Source organism: Mesoplodon bidens (genome assembly GCF_964165515.1).
Source record: "Mesoplodon bidens genome assembly, chromosome: 2".
Classification (NCBI taxonomy): domain Eukaryota; kingdom Metazoa; phylum Chordata; class Mammalia; order Artiodactyla; family Ziphiidae; genus Mesoplodon; species Mesoplodon bidens.
The window spans coordinates 85,421,354-85,435,139 of record NC_138177.1 but is presented as its reverse complement, the minus strand read 5'-3'; the positions used below and the strand labels follow the sequence as shown (position 1 = coordinate 85,435,139).

General features: G+C 51.6%; 1 protein-coding gene across 1 annotated transcript in view; it reads right to left on the bottom strand.

The window, feature by feature from the left end:
• The window catches only part of SYT6 (synaptotagmin 6), a 58,787-nt gene extending 45,676 nt beyond the window's left edge, over positions 1-13,111 (bottom strand). Inside the window, exons 1-2 of the mRNA XM_081222599.1 lie at positions 12,899-13,111; positions 1,362-1,710 (exon numbers count right to left, since the gene is read on the bottom strand). Of these exons, the coding sequence (XP_081078725.1) occupies positions 1,362-1,710; positions 12,899-13,061 (512 nt within the window). The 5' untranslated portion in view covers positions 13,062-13,111. The remainder of the gene's footprint in view (positions 1-1,361; positions 1,711-12,898) is intronic.
• Positions 13,112-13,786: the final 675 nt, after the last annotated feature.

Here is a 13,786-nt window from a genome sequence, read left to right as displayed (position 1 = left end):
TAAACCATAAGCTCCCTGACTGAGAAGGACCATCCTTTCCCACCCTCCACGTGGCATTCCTTCATCACCACCACTACCATCCCCACCACCATGGTTAACATTTATTGTGCTTTGGAGTCAGACTGCATAGGTTAATTTTGGCTCTGCCACTTTCTAGCTGTATGACCTGGGGCAAGTTATTTAACCTCTCTGTGTTATAAACTGAGAATAATAAAAGTAGCAATTGCATAGGATTGCTGTGGGGGTGAAATGAATAAATACAATAAAGTGCTTAGAACAGGGCCAGGTATATACTAAGCTCTTATTAGCACACAGATTCTTTCACTGGTTCCTCAGGGATACCCTTATGAGAGTCATTAGCCCTATTTTACAGTTGGGAAAAGTGAGGCTCAGGAAAGGTGAGCAACTTGCCTGAGGTCAAACAACAAACTCTGTAAACGTGACCCAGCACTTTCATCATTTCTGGCTTTCAAGCTGAAGACCAGGCCTGCTTTCCTTTGGCTGGTCCCCTGGGGGCCTGGACTCCACAAGAGCCCCAAGTTTTTTTTTCCTCTTTTTTTTTGTGATATGCGGGCCTCTCACTGTTGTGGCCTCTCCCGTTGCGGAACACAGGCTCCGGACGCGCAGGCTCAGTGGCCATGGCTCACGGGCCCAGCCGCTCCGCGGCATGTGGGATCTTCCCGGACCGGGGCACGAACCCCTGTCCCCTGCATCGGCAGGCAGACTCTCAACCACCGCGCCACCAGGGAAGCCCAAGCCCCAAGTTTTTAATAAATACAATGCCTTATACCTGCATGTACCACATCATTTAAAAGTGTTTCTGAATTTGGAGTAGGTTTTTGTCATTATGTGGTGTGTTTTTTTTGTTGTCATTTTGTTTTTTCAGTTAAAGAATGCCATGTATACAATTGCTGTCATACGGGGAACGCTGTCAAAAGCTATCCTCATTCTCAAAATGTTAGGAATCTCTTGCTTTATCTCCCACACACTGCAGCCTCCATCTAGGAGGCTGTATTGACATAGACACATCATGAACTTTTATGCCTCTGCGCCTTTGCATATTCTCTTCCCTCAGCCTGAAGTCTTTCCTTCCCTCCAGATAAGTCAACATCTCGCACCCACACACATCCCAGGGCTTGCCACCTGCACAGCACCCCACCTCAAAGGTTCCCCTCTCCTGAAGTCTCTCCTGGCGCCCACCTCCGAGTTGATCACCCACCAAGAAGCACATCATCTGACATATTCTCCAACCAGAATATGCACATGATTATTTCTGGTCTCTGATCCTCACAGGCTGGAATCTCATTAATGTATTGGATCCAGGAATGTGGAGGTAGGGAAGGGAGGGGTCCACCCCTCACCTGGTGGATGACGCTGGCTCTGTGGTCTGTCGCTGCAGCCGTGTGTGACGCATGATGTGCTCTTTGACCGACCTCTGCACCTCGGCAGGGATATCTGGGGACGTGTGGCTGATCTTCACTGCTGCCTCTAGAAAGCCCAGGGTGTTGGGGTCTTTCAGCTTGTCCGCCATGTTGCCTCTGGAGCTGGGGCTCTGGAGGGCCTCCGGGGAGGGGTTAGCAGAGGAGGGGCTGGAGGCCTCTTTGGTCCTCCAGGGCATCCAGCACAGCTTCCAAAAGAGAAAGAGAAAAACTGCCACCAGGGCCACGCCACACACAATAACTACCACTGTGAGGAGGCTGACAGAGGTGCCTGCCCTCAGCCAGGCAGGGAGCGACAGGGACAGACACAGGAGGGGAGAAGCAGGGAAGGGTGTTCAAAGAGGGGCCGCACAGAAGGGACAGAGACGGAAGAAGAGAAAAGAGTGGTCATGAGAAGGCTGCCCAGGTAGAGGAGGGATGGTTGTAGGGTTGATGCTCCATATCCACCTTGTAAAATATCTGCAGCCTCGGGTTCACCTCGGTCTGATTTCTCCAGCTTTGCCCCTCCCCCCACCGCCAGCTTGGGGAGCACCTGGGTTGCCTCCCCTCCCCATGGGCACGTGTATGGGGAAGGGAACGTAATTTAAATAGCAGCCTAGGCAAATGTGCAAATTCGTGAAGCATTCACATTTGGATGCTGCTTGAATTTCTATTAGAGCTGTTACTCTGGCCAGATTTACAGCAGGGTCAGTTTTGCAGACAGCTCTCTTCCTCCACAGGCTGTGAGGCATTGGGGACCCCAGTCTGGGCTACCTCATTCCCTTCCCTTACCCCGTGCCTGCCAAGCCCACAGCAGGAGCTAATATATAGTTAGTAGGTTGACTTGAAGTGAATGAGATCGGGCATAATCTCCTCGAGGCGGGGCATTAGGTCTAATGCTTCTGCTGTCCTCCTGGAACTCTGCACATAGTAGGCTCAATAAATACTTGTATTAAGTTGGAGTCTGATCCACACAGTTGACTTCAAAGCTAAATACAGATGATTCCGATAGCTGTCCTTTCCCCCAATTCCTGTGGCTATGTGAGAGCTTTGCTGTAAAACTGGTATTATTATTATTTTTTTTTCGGTACGCGGGCCTCTCACTCTTGCGGCCTCTCCCGTTGCGGAGCACAGGCTCCGGACGCGCAGGCTCAGCGGCCATGGCTCACGGGCCCAGCCGCTCTGCGGCATGTGGGATCCTCCCAGACTGGGGCACGAACCCGTGTCCCCTGCATCGGCAGGCGGACTCTCAACCACTGCGCCACCAGGGAAGCCCCCTAAAACTGGTATCTTTGAATGCTGTGATTCGTTCAGAGGCAGGCATTCACTGTCCCACACCCAGCCCACCTCTGCCCCCAGTAGGATGCCCAGTACCCCAGGAGAGCTGTGAAGGATGCCTCCCTCTGGGAGAAATTATTAAGCAGGCTTCCCACCCCACCTTTAGGAATGAACCTTTGAGCCCAAGGCCTCTTCTTACTCTGAGATGTCAGAGGCCTGGAACCAATGATGGGTTTGCACAAAGGTCACTTGTAGACAAGCCAGCACAGGAGGCTTGTTTGGCTTACATGATGACTGAAACATTGAGCAATTCCATCATCACTATCGTCATCATCACACCAGATTTCTGGCTTTTCTGGAAAAGGCCTGAGGACTTGCTAACTAGACCTATGCTCCCGCATGGTGGGAACTGGCGATGCCCTTCGGAAGTCTGCGTGCTCACCAGCTGCTCTCCCTGTTACCTGCCTGGCCCCTGCAGGCCTGTGAGTTTGTAGTCTCTGGATTATCCTGTCCCCATGCCTTAAGAATCTTGGGATTTAAGATGAGAAATGACCCTACAAGTGAGGCTGTGCTTTTGCAGATGGGAGCAGTGGTCCAGAGAAGGGACTTGCCTGGGGTCACAGGTCAGACACAGAGCCTGGACCATGGTCCAGATGTCCACTGCCCAGCCTGGGGCTCATTCCACTGTCCCAGACTGTTTGTCCCTGATTAAACTATAGGCTACTATAGCCCTGTGTTTTTTATATTTGTCTGACTCAGGGCTCAGCATAGAAACTGACACATGAGAAAGAATGAATGAATGAGTCAGCTGTCGTTATCTCTCAACCAACATTTACTGAGCACTTGCCATGTTCCAGGTGCTAAGCTAGACTGGGAGTATAGAGATGCCCAGTCCCTCCTTGGGGGATCAAGAGTACTCTCACAGCACATGGGCCCCTGCGAAAGCTGTCCCCCATCCAAAGGCACCTGAGAAGGAGGCCAGAACATCAGCCACCCTCTCTGGGGAGTTAGCACTGTCTCCCAGCTCCCTGGTTGTAGGGTACTGGCCTTTACCAGCTACCACCTTCAGGAATAAGGAATGAGAGCACAGGATCCTCAAGTCCTTAGCAACCTACTCCAGCCCCCAGGTCCCTGCATGGAGACAGTGGAGTCTTTCCCCAATATAGGAACTGAGGTTAGTCCACCAGAGACTGCCAGAGAACAGAAAAACCGATTCCTATTTAACTTCTAGACTGAAGATCTGCAATTATGGTGTGCATGCATCCTGGGAGCACAAGAGAAAAAAATATCAGATTGCTTAATATTTATTTATTATCTTAAAAATAAGAAATCAGGGCTTCCCTGGTGGTGCAGTGGTTGAGAGTCCGCCTGCCGATGCAGCGGACACGGGTTCATGCCCCGGTCGGTGAAGATCCCACATGCCGCGGAGCGGCTGGGCCCGTGAGCCATGGCCGCTGAGCCTGTGCGTCCGGAGCCTGTGCTTCGCAATGGGAGAGGCCACAGCGGTAAGAGGCCCACATACCGCAAAAAAAAAAAAAAAAAGAAATCAAAATTGTAATATACAGGTTGACAGTAATAGGAATGATACCATTTTATTGTTGGATTTAGTCAAGTTATTGAACATTACTATGTCCAAGGTACCGAGTGCTTTTTATGTATTCACTCATTTAATACTCTCCAGTGAAATAAGTAAAGATTATTATCCTCACTTTGCAGATGAGGAAACTGAGGCACAGAGGGTTAAATAGATTGCCCAGGGTCACAGAGCTGGTAAGTGTTTGGACTGAGATACAACCCAGACAGTTCAGCTCTACAATACCCCCTCTGTACGTGTGTATAGAACGTGGGAACAAAAAACACATATCGGAGGTATTAAATCAAAATAATTTTTGCTGTTATGAATTCATGATCTAAATGGTTTGAAGACTGTTTTTTAGGCCTTGATCCCCTTGGGGTTCACCAGGAACGCTACCACAGATATGGGTGTCCTTATTCTAAGTATCTGGCCATCTCTGGGCCCTCCACATCTGTTCTCTGTTACAGCTATTCCGGGTGCAGTCTCTGCAATATGGGTCACCTTAAAACAAAAGGTATTTCTAGGGTTTTGCTTTCCTTTGATCATACATCTTGCTTGCTCTGGTAATAATTAGAATTTTAATGAGAAAGGGGGAGAATGGGGGAAATCCAGAGAGCGGAGAGTGCATTTAAATGTTCAGCCTGACAAAAAAAACTAAATTCATAAATGAAAAGAGAGGTGGAAGAATCTATTTTTCCTCGGTGTGGTTGCTATTTTGAATGCGTCTCCATGTGACCCACGCCCTGGCTGTTATTCCCTCGGAGCTGTGATTAGGGAAGGCAGAAGTATGGATTATTGGGAATTGGCACCCAGTGCTCAATACTGGTTATGTAAGACCAGGAGGCCCTTCCTCTGCCTGGAGAATCTTCTTCTGGGATATCTCACAGGCAGGCAATGCAAGGAGAATTAGGTCCTGATGCTGAGTGGGTACACCCACACAGGGGAACAAGGTGGTGAGCAAGGCTGGTAAGACCAGAATTAGGCCAGGATGGGTATGATTGTATAGGATTTAGCCCCTTTAAAATCACTACACGTGGCCTTGAACTCAGCCAGCCCGTGTAGCCTGGCTGAAGGTACATAATGGCCCAAGGGCTGTCCAAAGGCCCAGATGACCTAAGACATGTGCCTTCCTACCCTAGGCCTGCTGGGGCCAACCCACCAGGATGTGTTGCCCTCTAATAAATCACAGGTGCATAGCAGCCTTCAAAGCCTTCTTCCCACTCATGTCTTGTTTGAACCTCAACTTTATGAGGCAGATAGAATTTTGACAGGCAATTCAGCCACCTTTTGAGTCCTGACCCAGTGCTCTTCATATTTATACCATGCACTGGCTTCGTGGCAAGACAGAGGTAAGCCTCCAGGAAGGGAGAAAGTCCTTAGCACAGCACTGAAAAAGAGAAAGGACTTCCTAAGAGTTTCTATTTGTATTCTTCCTCCCTGTCTTTTTCCTTCTTTATTTCCCCTTCAGCCTGGAGAGAAAGAAGCGCTGCTCTAAAGTCAGACTGGGCTCATTCAATGTCCATCTCTACTGTTTTTAATCTCTCCCAGCCTCTGTTTCCTCATCTGTAAAGTGGGTACAGTAATAGTATCTACCTCATAGGGTCATTGTGAGATTTAAACGAGATCAAGCGCATCAAAAGTGCTAAGGACAGTGCCTAGAATGTAGTAAGCCTTATAATAAATATTTGCTATTTTTATTAGAATTATCTAGCTCTGCCCAATATGATTTTGGACATCTCCTAGTTCTGAAATTTGTTTAGTGGGCAGAACACGTGCAAACCATGAACACTAATAAACAGAGATAGCTTTAACTTTATCATTACAAACTAGGAACCACCTTACTAGTAGAAATAATATAACTATTTCATATATAGCTAGGTGTCTCTGTATCTCAAGACATAATACATTATATATCAAAGATGTCACATCTCCAAGTTTTTCTGTCAACACTCATTTGCTTGCTACTTGTTCAGTTGTTTTGTCATTACTGTCACCAGCCAGCTGGTGAACAGGAGCAAGCTCCAAAGGAATGAGAAGAAATTCATGGAAGAAAAATGTTCAACCGAGAACATGCTATGCTTTTGCAAAGATTTCTTGGAAATTGGGGTAAAGAAGTCCATACTCAGTATTAGGTGCGAAACATCTTCATTGAGGTATCAGAGGAGACCAGTATTCCATGGGTACCTGGTTTGGGAAACCTTATTGGCCAGTCACCCAGCAGCCTCTGGGAGAGCAAATAGCTATGGAATTTGGCTTCAGAAACACACCCAGTGACCTGGCGCTGTGCAGGGCATGTGGCTTCTAGCCTGGGCTGGGGACGTGGGCATCACTGGGTGCTCAGACACCAGGCAGACATCTCAGCTGAGCACCAGTGCCAGAATGACCACAGAGCACACCCACCCACATTTCTAATTGTGTGACCTTGAGCAAGTTACTTAACTTCTCCAAACATTGGTCTCCTCTTTTATTTAATGGGGATTCTAATTATCCGTACTTCACAGAATCATTGTGAATATTAAATAAACTAAGGCTTTGAGCACAGTGCCCAATACAAGGTGAATGCTCCCAAAAGTAAGCTGCTATTACTTCTTCCTGTTTTGTTTTGTTTGTGTTTGTCTGTTTGTTTGTTTGTTTGTCTGGTGGAGGATAATAGTTTACTGGGTACAGGATGGACCCAAAGCTTGGCCATCTGAGGCAGGGAAGGGGACACAAGACCAGAGGGCAAAGCACCTGAGAGACCTCAGGCTCCTTCTTTCCTAGGAAGTTAAGGTCCCCTGAATGCCATCAAGGCAGGACCTGCTTGTCACCTTAAGTGAGATTGTCTGACAGGGGTGATGGCTCATGGCCTCCCTCTCTTTCTGGAAAATGGTAAGCTATTAATTAGCAACCCAGGGCTTTCTTATCACCCCAGTGACACTTCTTTCTCCAGAGACAGAGCCCTGGTGCCCCGGGGGCCCCCTCCTCTTCTCTCCACCCATAGTGTTAGGATTTATCAGCAGTCCTTATCGCTTGCTATTGTTCCCATTTTTCTAATGGGCCTCCATGTCAGGAAGATCCATTCTGTAATAGTAACAGACATTCTCGCTAACAGATTGTAATTGAAAAGATAAACTGGGGAGAGGAAGTGAAAAGAAAGGACAATTTTCCCTGCTCCCCTCAAAGCTGGAGAAGGCTGGCTTCAGGGTCTGGGGCTGCTGATGGACCCTCGGAAACGGGCAATGCCAGGCTCTGCAGAGCAGGAGCTGCCTTGGCCAAGGAGCTGCCATTCAGACACAGATGGAGAGATAGACCAGCACAACCCAGAGACCAATCAGCGAGAAACTCAGAGGGCCCAAAGCCTGGAAGGAGCAGCAGGTAGTCTGGAAGGGAAAAGACTCTGGGCAGAAACATTACTACTAATACTAGTAATATTATTTGTTATTTATTTCTACATGGTAAGCACTGTGGCCCTCAGTGATCTCATTTAACCTTCACATCCTCCCTAAGAAATTCACCTCTCAAAGATAAATTAACTAAGTTTAGAGATGTTAACAAAATAACTTGTTCAAGTGTACCTCAGTTAAGTGGAAGAGCTGGTATTTGAACCTGGACTTTCTGATGCCAAAGCCCAGGTTCTTGAGCCAGGCCCTTGAGGGGACTGAAGGCTGAGCTGAAGAACTACAGAGGAGAAGCCTGGGCAGAGAAGCTAGAGAGGTATTTCTTCACTATAATCAGGAGAGGGTGGGGAGCATAACCTACTTTTTGGCCTGACCCTCTGAACCTGGGCAGAGCCCCGGGGACTAGGATTATGACCAGCCTCCTCATCCTCCATTTCCTTCTCCTTCCCTGGAAGATGCAGACACTATAGCCACCAGGCAAATAACCAATGGCCCCTGGAAAAGTCCCATTCAGAGATGTACCTGAGAAATACCTGAGTGTGTGTGTATGTGTTGAGGCAACAGGGGCTATTCTGTTCTGAGGCTCACAGACGTTCTCCATTAATAATAAGCTCTGCTGTGGCTTGTACATTTATTAGGAGAACGTAGTATAATTAAAATTTAGGGTTGGGGGAGGGGGAGCAGAAAGCCTTTGCTTCCTTTCCGAGACCCAGGCCAAACTACCAATAGGGATATTTATTAGGAGAACGTAGTATAATTAAAATTTAGGGTTGGGGGAGGGGGAGCAGAAAGCCTTTGCTTCCTTTCCGAGATCCAGGCCGAACTACCAATGGGCATAATTAGCAGAGTCCAGACAGAGAAGGAATTAATGCTCTTGGAAAAGCTGTGATGAGGAGAGACAATGCTGGGTTAATTACGGCCACACCAAGTTTTATGACTGGGAGCCTGTTTCCACCATCATTAGGGGATTCAGGGATAAATCGGAGACTAATGTGGAGTGTTAGAGCTAACAGAGCATTGGCATTAATTTAGCAATTATTAGTATTATTTTGGCAGATGGTGACTGTGCCTTTCTGCCTGATTGGTCAGGGCATGGAGCCCCTCTGAATGGGGCAATCAAGCCTGGGGTGATGGGGGGAGAGGCAGACAGAAAGCTTCATTCTTTTCCCTCTACTCCCCTCTCCCTGTTTATACCTGCAACTAGTGAGAAGAGAGGTCTGCCTGGGTCCTCGTGGAGCAAGAAAAACAGTTCAGCGCCCCGCACAGAGAGAAGGGAGGGATGAGGAAGTGTCATACACCTGGAGCATCCAGGGCTGGATGCCCTGCTCACTTCTACTTTCAGCCCCTCTGGTTTCAGTTCAAGTGTGGCTGAGTCCTTCCATTTTTAGAGGCTTCTTTTCCTAAGCTGGACCAGCAGGGGTGCCACTTAGCTGGGTCAGGACTTTCTCTGAGCCTGCTGCGCCCCGCTCCAGACAGCCCTACAGAGACCAAGGAAACCTGGCCTGATGCACATGCCTCAGTCTTAGTCCTCCTTATTTTCAGTCATACATCATATCCCAACTCTGGACAGGGAGGACAGGGTAACATTAGGACAGTTAGAAGAGAACACATCTTTTGTACAGAGCTTGGAGGGATGGAGCATTCTGGATCTACCATCCCCACTCTTGAAGTTTCCACACAGAGAGAACTTCTAGAACTGTAAATCCAAGGGCTCTACAACCCCTAGATACTGGATCCTGGTTCTAGAATTGTAAAGCCCAAGACACACCATAGTGTCCGAACAGCATCACCATAGGTTCTAAAGGACTGTGCATTGCAACTTTCCCCAAAGAAGGCAAAATCTGCAGAATTCCTTCCTTCCATCAAGGAGTGAGGGAATGACTCACTCAGTTATAGAAACAGGTCTTTTGTATTTTGATGAAATGCTGTGCATTTAATTTGGCATCACAAGCAGGAAAAATACCTGTGCTGCAAAAGGCCAACTTTAAAGCCAGGTGGCTGAATCACAGAACATCTCCATAGTCATTAGAAAAGTGAACAAACATCACATACATCTCATGGCCATAGGTAAGCCAGAGAATAACCATTCCTGCCTACCAGTCTGGGAGGGGCAGGGCAGCTCAGGCTCTCTCAACAGATTCCTGCATTTTCTGGAACAACTCTACTTCTGCTCACTACCTTGAGAACCATACAACCAGAACCCATGCTACCCACACTTAACTCTCTGCAACTTGACTCATGGAAAAAGTTTATTCATCTCCATGAGGCAAATGACATAAAGAAAGGTGAAGAACTGCCTGCCAGTTTCCCCTGGGGTGGGGGTGTGGGGGTGGATATTAAGAAGGAGAGCAGACCCTTTACCTTGAGAATTTTTTTATAAAAAAAAAGATGGGACTTGCTTTCAGCTTGGACAGTTTGTGTAGAGATGTTTCAGTCAGGGTCTGATTGAGATTTCCTGTGCAATTCCTAGCACAGACCTTGGCATATAGGAGTGTCCCAGTAAATGACAGCAGAGTCTGAATCTCAGTTGTTGAATCTCAGGGTGTTACTAGAAATCCCATGAGCTAGAGACTTAGAGAAGGAGGAAGGCAGGGGAAAACATACAATAGTAAAGGGAACTGGGCATGCTCTTGTCACTTGCATTTTTCATGAAACTGCAAATGAAAAGATGCAGCATTTCTCTGACTGGAGAATCTAGACCCAGACAGTGGCTCTGGGATGCAGGGAGTAGGCTGGGATGTGTGATACCTGTGGGCCCTGGTCCCAAATACCACAGCATCTCCCCAGACCCCGTGCTCCCCTAAACCCCCAAGATCCCAAAGCCACACTCAACCGTTTTCTTTCTTCTGCTATGATCAAGGGTCTCCTTCGGCCTTCCCCATCCCTTTCAGCCCTCCCCCGCCCCAGCTTGGCCCCAGGGCTTACTGAGGCTTGTGATTCAGCAGCCAAAGTTAAAGTTCCCCAAGGCTGACAACTCAACCTCGCTTTCTGAAGCAGCCTGCAGGAAAGGCATACTGATTCATCTGGGCCTGCTTGCTCTCACCCCTCAGCCTTCTCTCACCCGCAGCCTGGCCATCCAGGTACCTGACATTCCAGACTATGGGGTGTCCCTCTGGAGTCAGAACACCAGTGCCTCCCTGTATCAGGATGTGCTTCACACATATGTCAGCCGCCCCCCCCCCCCGCCCCATTCTTAGCATTTCTGCCCTAAACAGACAGGAGAAACAGCCTCCATACCCGACGGAACTCGACAGGTGTGTTCTCACCTTGAATTAGCCCCTTTAGGATCGGAGGGGTCAGAACCAGCATTAAGGGCCCCACTGGAGATGGATCACTGGAAGAAAGGATGGAAGGAGCTGGGGAGGCAGGAAGGAAGAGACACCCTGACTTGGGGAAAATTGTGTGTCTGTTGGATATAGGGAGCTGGGTGGTGTAGATGGTGAGGGCACGGAGAACCAAAGTCTGATAATACTTGCTGGGCCTAATTTGCTCAGAGATTCTTCAAGAAGAATCAGCCTCTTCAATCTCCATCACTGTACCACCCTCTAAAAGTTCTTCTGTAACCTCAGTCCCTTCTGCTGCAGTAAACGACCCATTGATTAAACATTGCCAGGGCCGGGGGGAGAGAGAGAGAGAGGGAGCAGCGCCCCCCTACAACCCACACAGGGCCGAGGTGGGCTCCACGCGCCCCGAGGCTGGACACAGCTCCACGCACACAAGCCTCCCCTGGCCCACTACCCCCTTCTCTCTCCCCCATCCCCCAGCGGCACTGTTCCTAACCTAGGACCTATCTGTATCTCCGACCTCTAACCTCAAGTGAAAACAGGGCCCTGGAACCTGCGGCCTCTGGGTAGCTTACCCCACCTGTACCTCCTCCAAGAACCGCGGCTTTCGGTCCCAGGAGAAGCGCGTGGAGACGAAATTCCCGCCTCTCGAGGCCCCCTCCTCGCTTTCCCGCGCAGGTGGTGCGCAGCCCCGGGGCGACCCCAGCGTACCTCTAGGCCCAGGGCCACTGGGGTCAGGATCGGGGTACAAGGAGGGGTGCAGTCTGCGGAGCCAAAGGAACCCCGGCGCCTTGGTCCCTGCAGAATCTCCCCACCCCCACTCCGCATTCTCTCGAGGCTTCGCACTGCTCCCAGCCTCTCCCCGCGCAGAAGGAACGAGACCCGGTACTCCCTTCCGCCCAGGACCCTCCAGACGTCGGGATCAGGACAAAGAAGCCCGGCTGCAGCGGCGAGCGCGGCCGCGCGGCGCCGGTGAGGCAGGTAAATACCCGCCGCCGGCCGGCCGCCAAGCTGCCTACCCACCCGCGGCTCCGGGCGCCAGGGCGCGACACGCCATTCCCGCTGTCGCGACTCCCGGGAGACGCCGCAGCTGTGCGCCGGGCCCGGGCCCCGCGGGGCTCGGGCTCCGGACTCACCGGCTCCGGCGAGCTCGACCGGCGCGGGCTCCCGCCTGGGCTCGGCGGCCGCCTGGGACTGCGTCCGGCGCAGGGTCCGCACCGTTCGGGCAGGAGGCGCCCGCTTGGCAAAGTCGGCAAGAGGCACCGGCTCAGTCGCGCACCGGCCCCGAGTCCGAGTGAGTCAGACAGAGACCGAGGAAGCAAGTTATAGGGGCGGTGGGTAGGGGGGAGGGTGCTGAGACACCCTCCCCCACCCCGCCCCCTGCCCCCCAGCGGAGACGCAGAAAGCCACTCGCAGCCGGAGACAGCCGGACACAAAGACCTCGTGCCAGCCGCAGATCCAAGTTTCTCCCGGAGAGACCCAGGGGGCTCGGACCGCGTTCCCCGAGAGAACACATAAACTGACGGACAGACCGACAGACGCACCCAGGGACGTCGACACGCTCGAAGAGACGAGTTACTTCCTCAGCCGGGATGTTCCTGGTCTCCTGCTCGCTCCATAGACCCTTCCACTGGCAGATCGCCCGCAGAGCGAGCAGAGAGACAGGAGGGAAACTGAGGCCCTTTGGGGCGCCGCGTCCCGGGAGCCTGGCTTTCCGCGGGGGCTCCGCAGAGTCACACAGGAGGGGGGGCAGTGGGATTCTCTCCCTCCCGGGTCCCCTTCACGTCTCTCTGCTTGCCCTGCAGGCGATGGGCCAGGGCACTGGCCGAGGCTGGATCCGAATCCAGAATACTGAGCCGGAGTTCTCCATCTAGGTTCCGGGGTTCCCGGGGTTGGGGCTTTGGGGAGCGGGGACAGCCAGGGCGAGAATCCGGGAAGGGAGGGGGGCCTCGGCTTTTCTGTTACCTGCGTCGGCAGCGCTCGGACTCCGCTCTGGGGGCTCTAGCTCGAAGCTCCGACAAGTCTCCACGTCCAGCCCGAGAGGGGGCGGCCGAGCCCGGCACAGCGAGGCCAGGACCGCGAGCGCCGCCTGGCACCGAGGCTCCCCGGTCTCCCACACCCCGCTCATGCCCTGGACACCCCAGCCCTCCAAGCAGCCGCCCGAAACCGCGCCGCGGCCGGACTGGGGCGGGGCAAGGCGGCCCCAAGAAGACCTTCCCCGCAGCGGCCCCCTCGGGCTCCGTTCGGCTTTTAATCACTTCCCCGCAGGGTCTCCGCCCCTCACGTGGCATCCCGCAGCAGCTGGCAAGTCTGGCGCCTCACGGCCGCCCCCTCTACACTCAGCGACCAGTCTGAGTCCGGGCGGTTCAAGGCGGGGAAGCCAGGTTGTTCCGCATCCTGGAGGGTGCAAGACTCGGGAAAGAGCCTGGGATCTGGCTCCGCATTCACCGCCTGGTGTGACCTTGGGCCTCTCTGAGCCTCAATTTTTCCTCTCTAAAAGGGGTATAATGATTATGAGTGTTGCACGGGTTGCCTGGGGATATAAAGATAGTGTTTGTGAAAACACTCGGTAAATTGCCACATGCCACACAAGTGGCAATGAAATAGACAAACCTATTACAGAAAGAAGGATGACCCCTCTGGGGGTGGGAGGACCTTGGCCAAGGTTCCTGATGGGAGAAATTAGTCAGACTTGCCCCAAGTCGCAGCTTCGAAGACAGAAAACCCTAAGACTGCGGGGCGATGCGAACTGCAAAAAGACTTTCTGAGCCCCGCAATCCTGAGGTCCGCGGTACCCGCACGTTGCTATGGCGATGGGAGGCAGCGGCCGTCTCTCTCCATGGCAACGGGAAG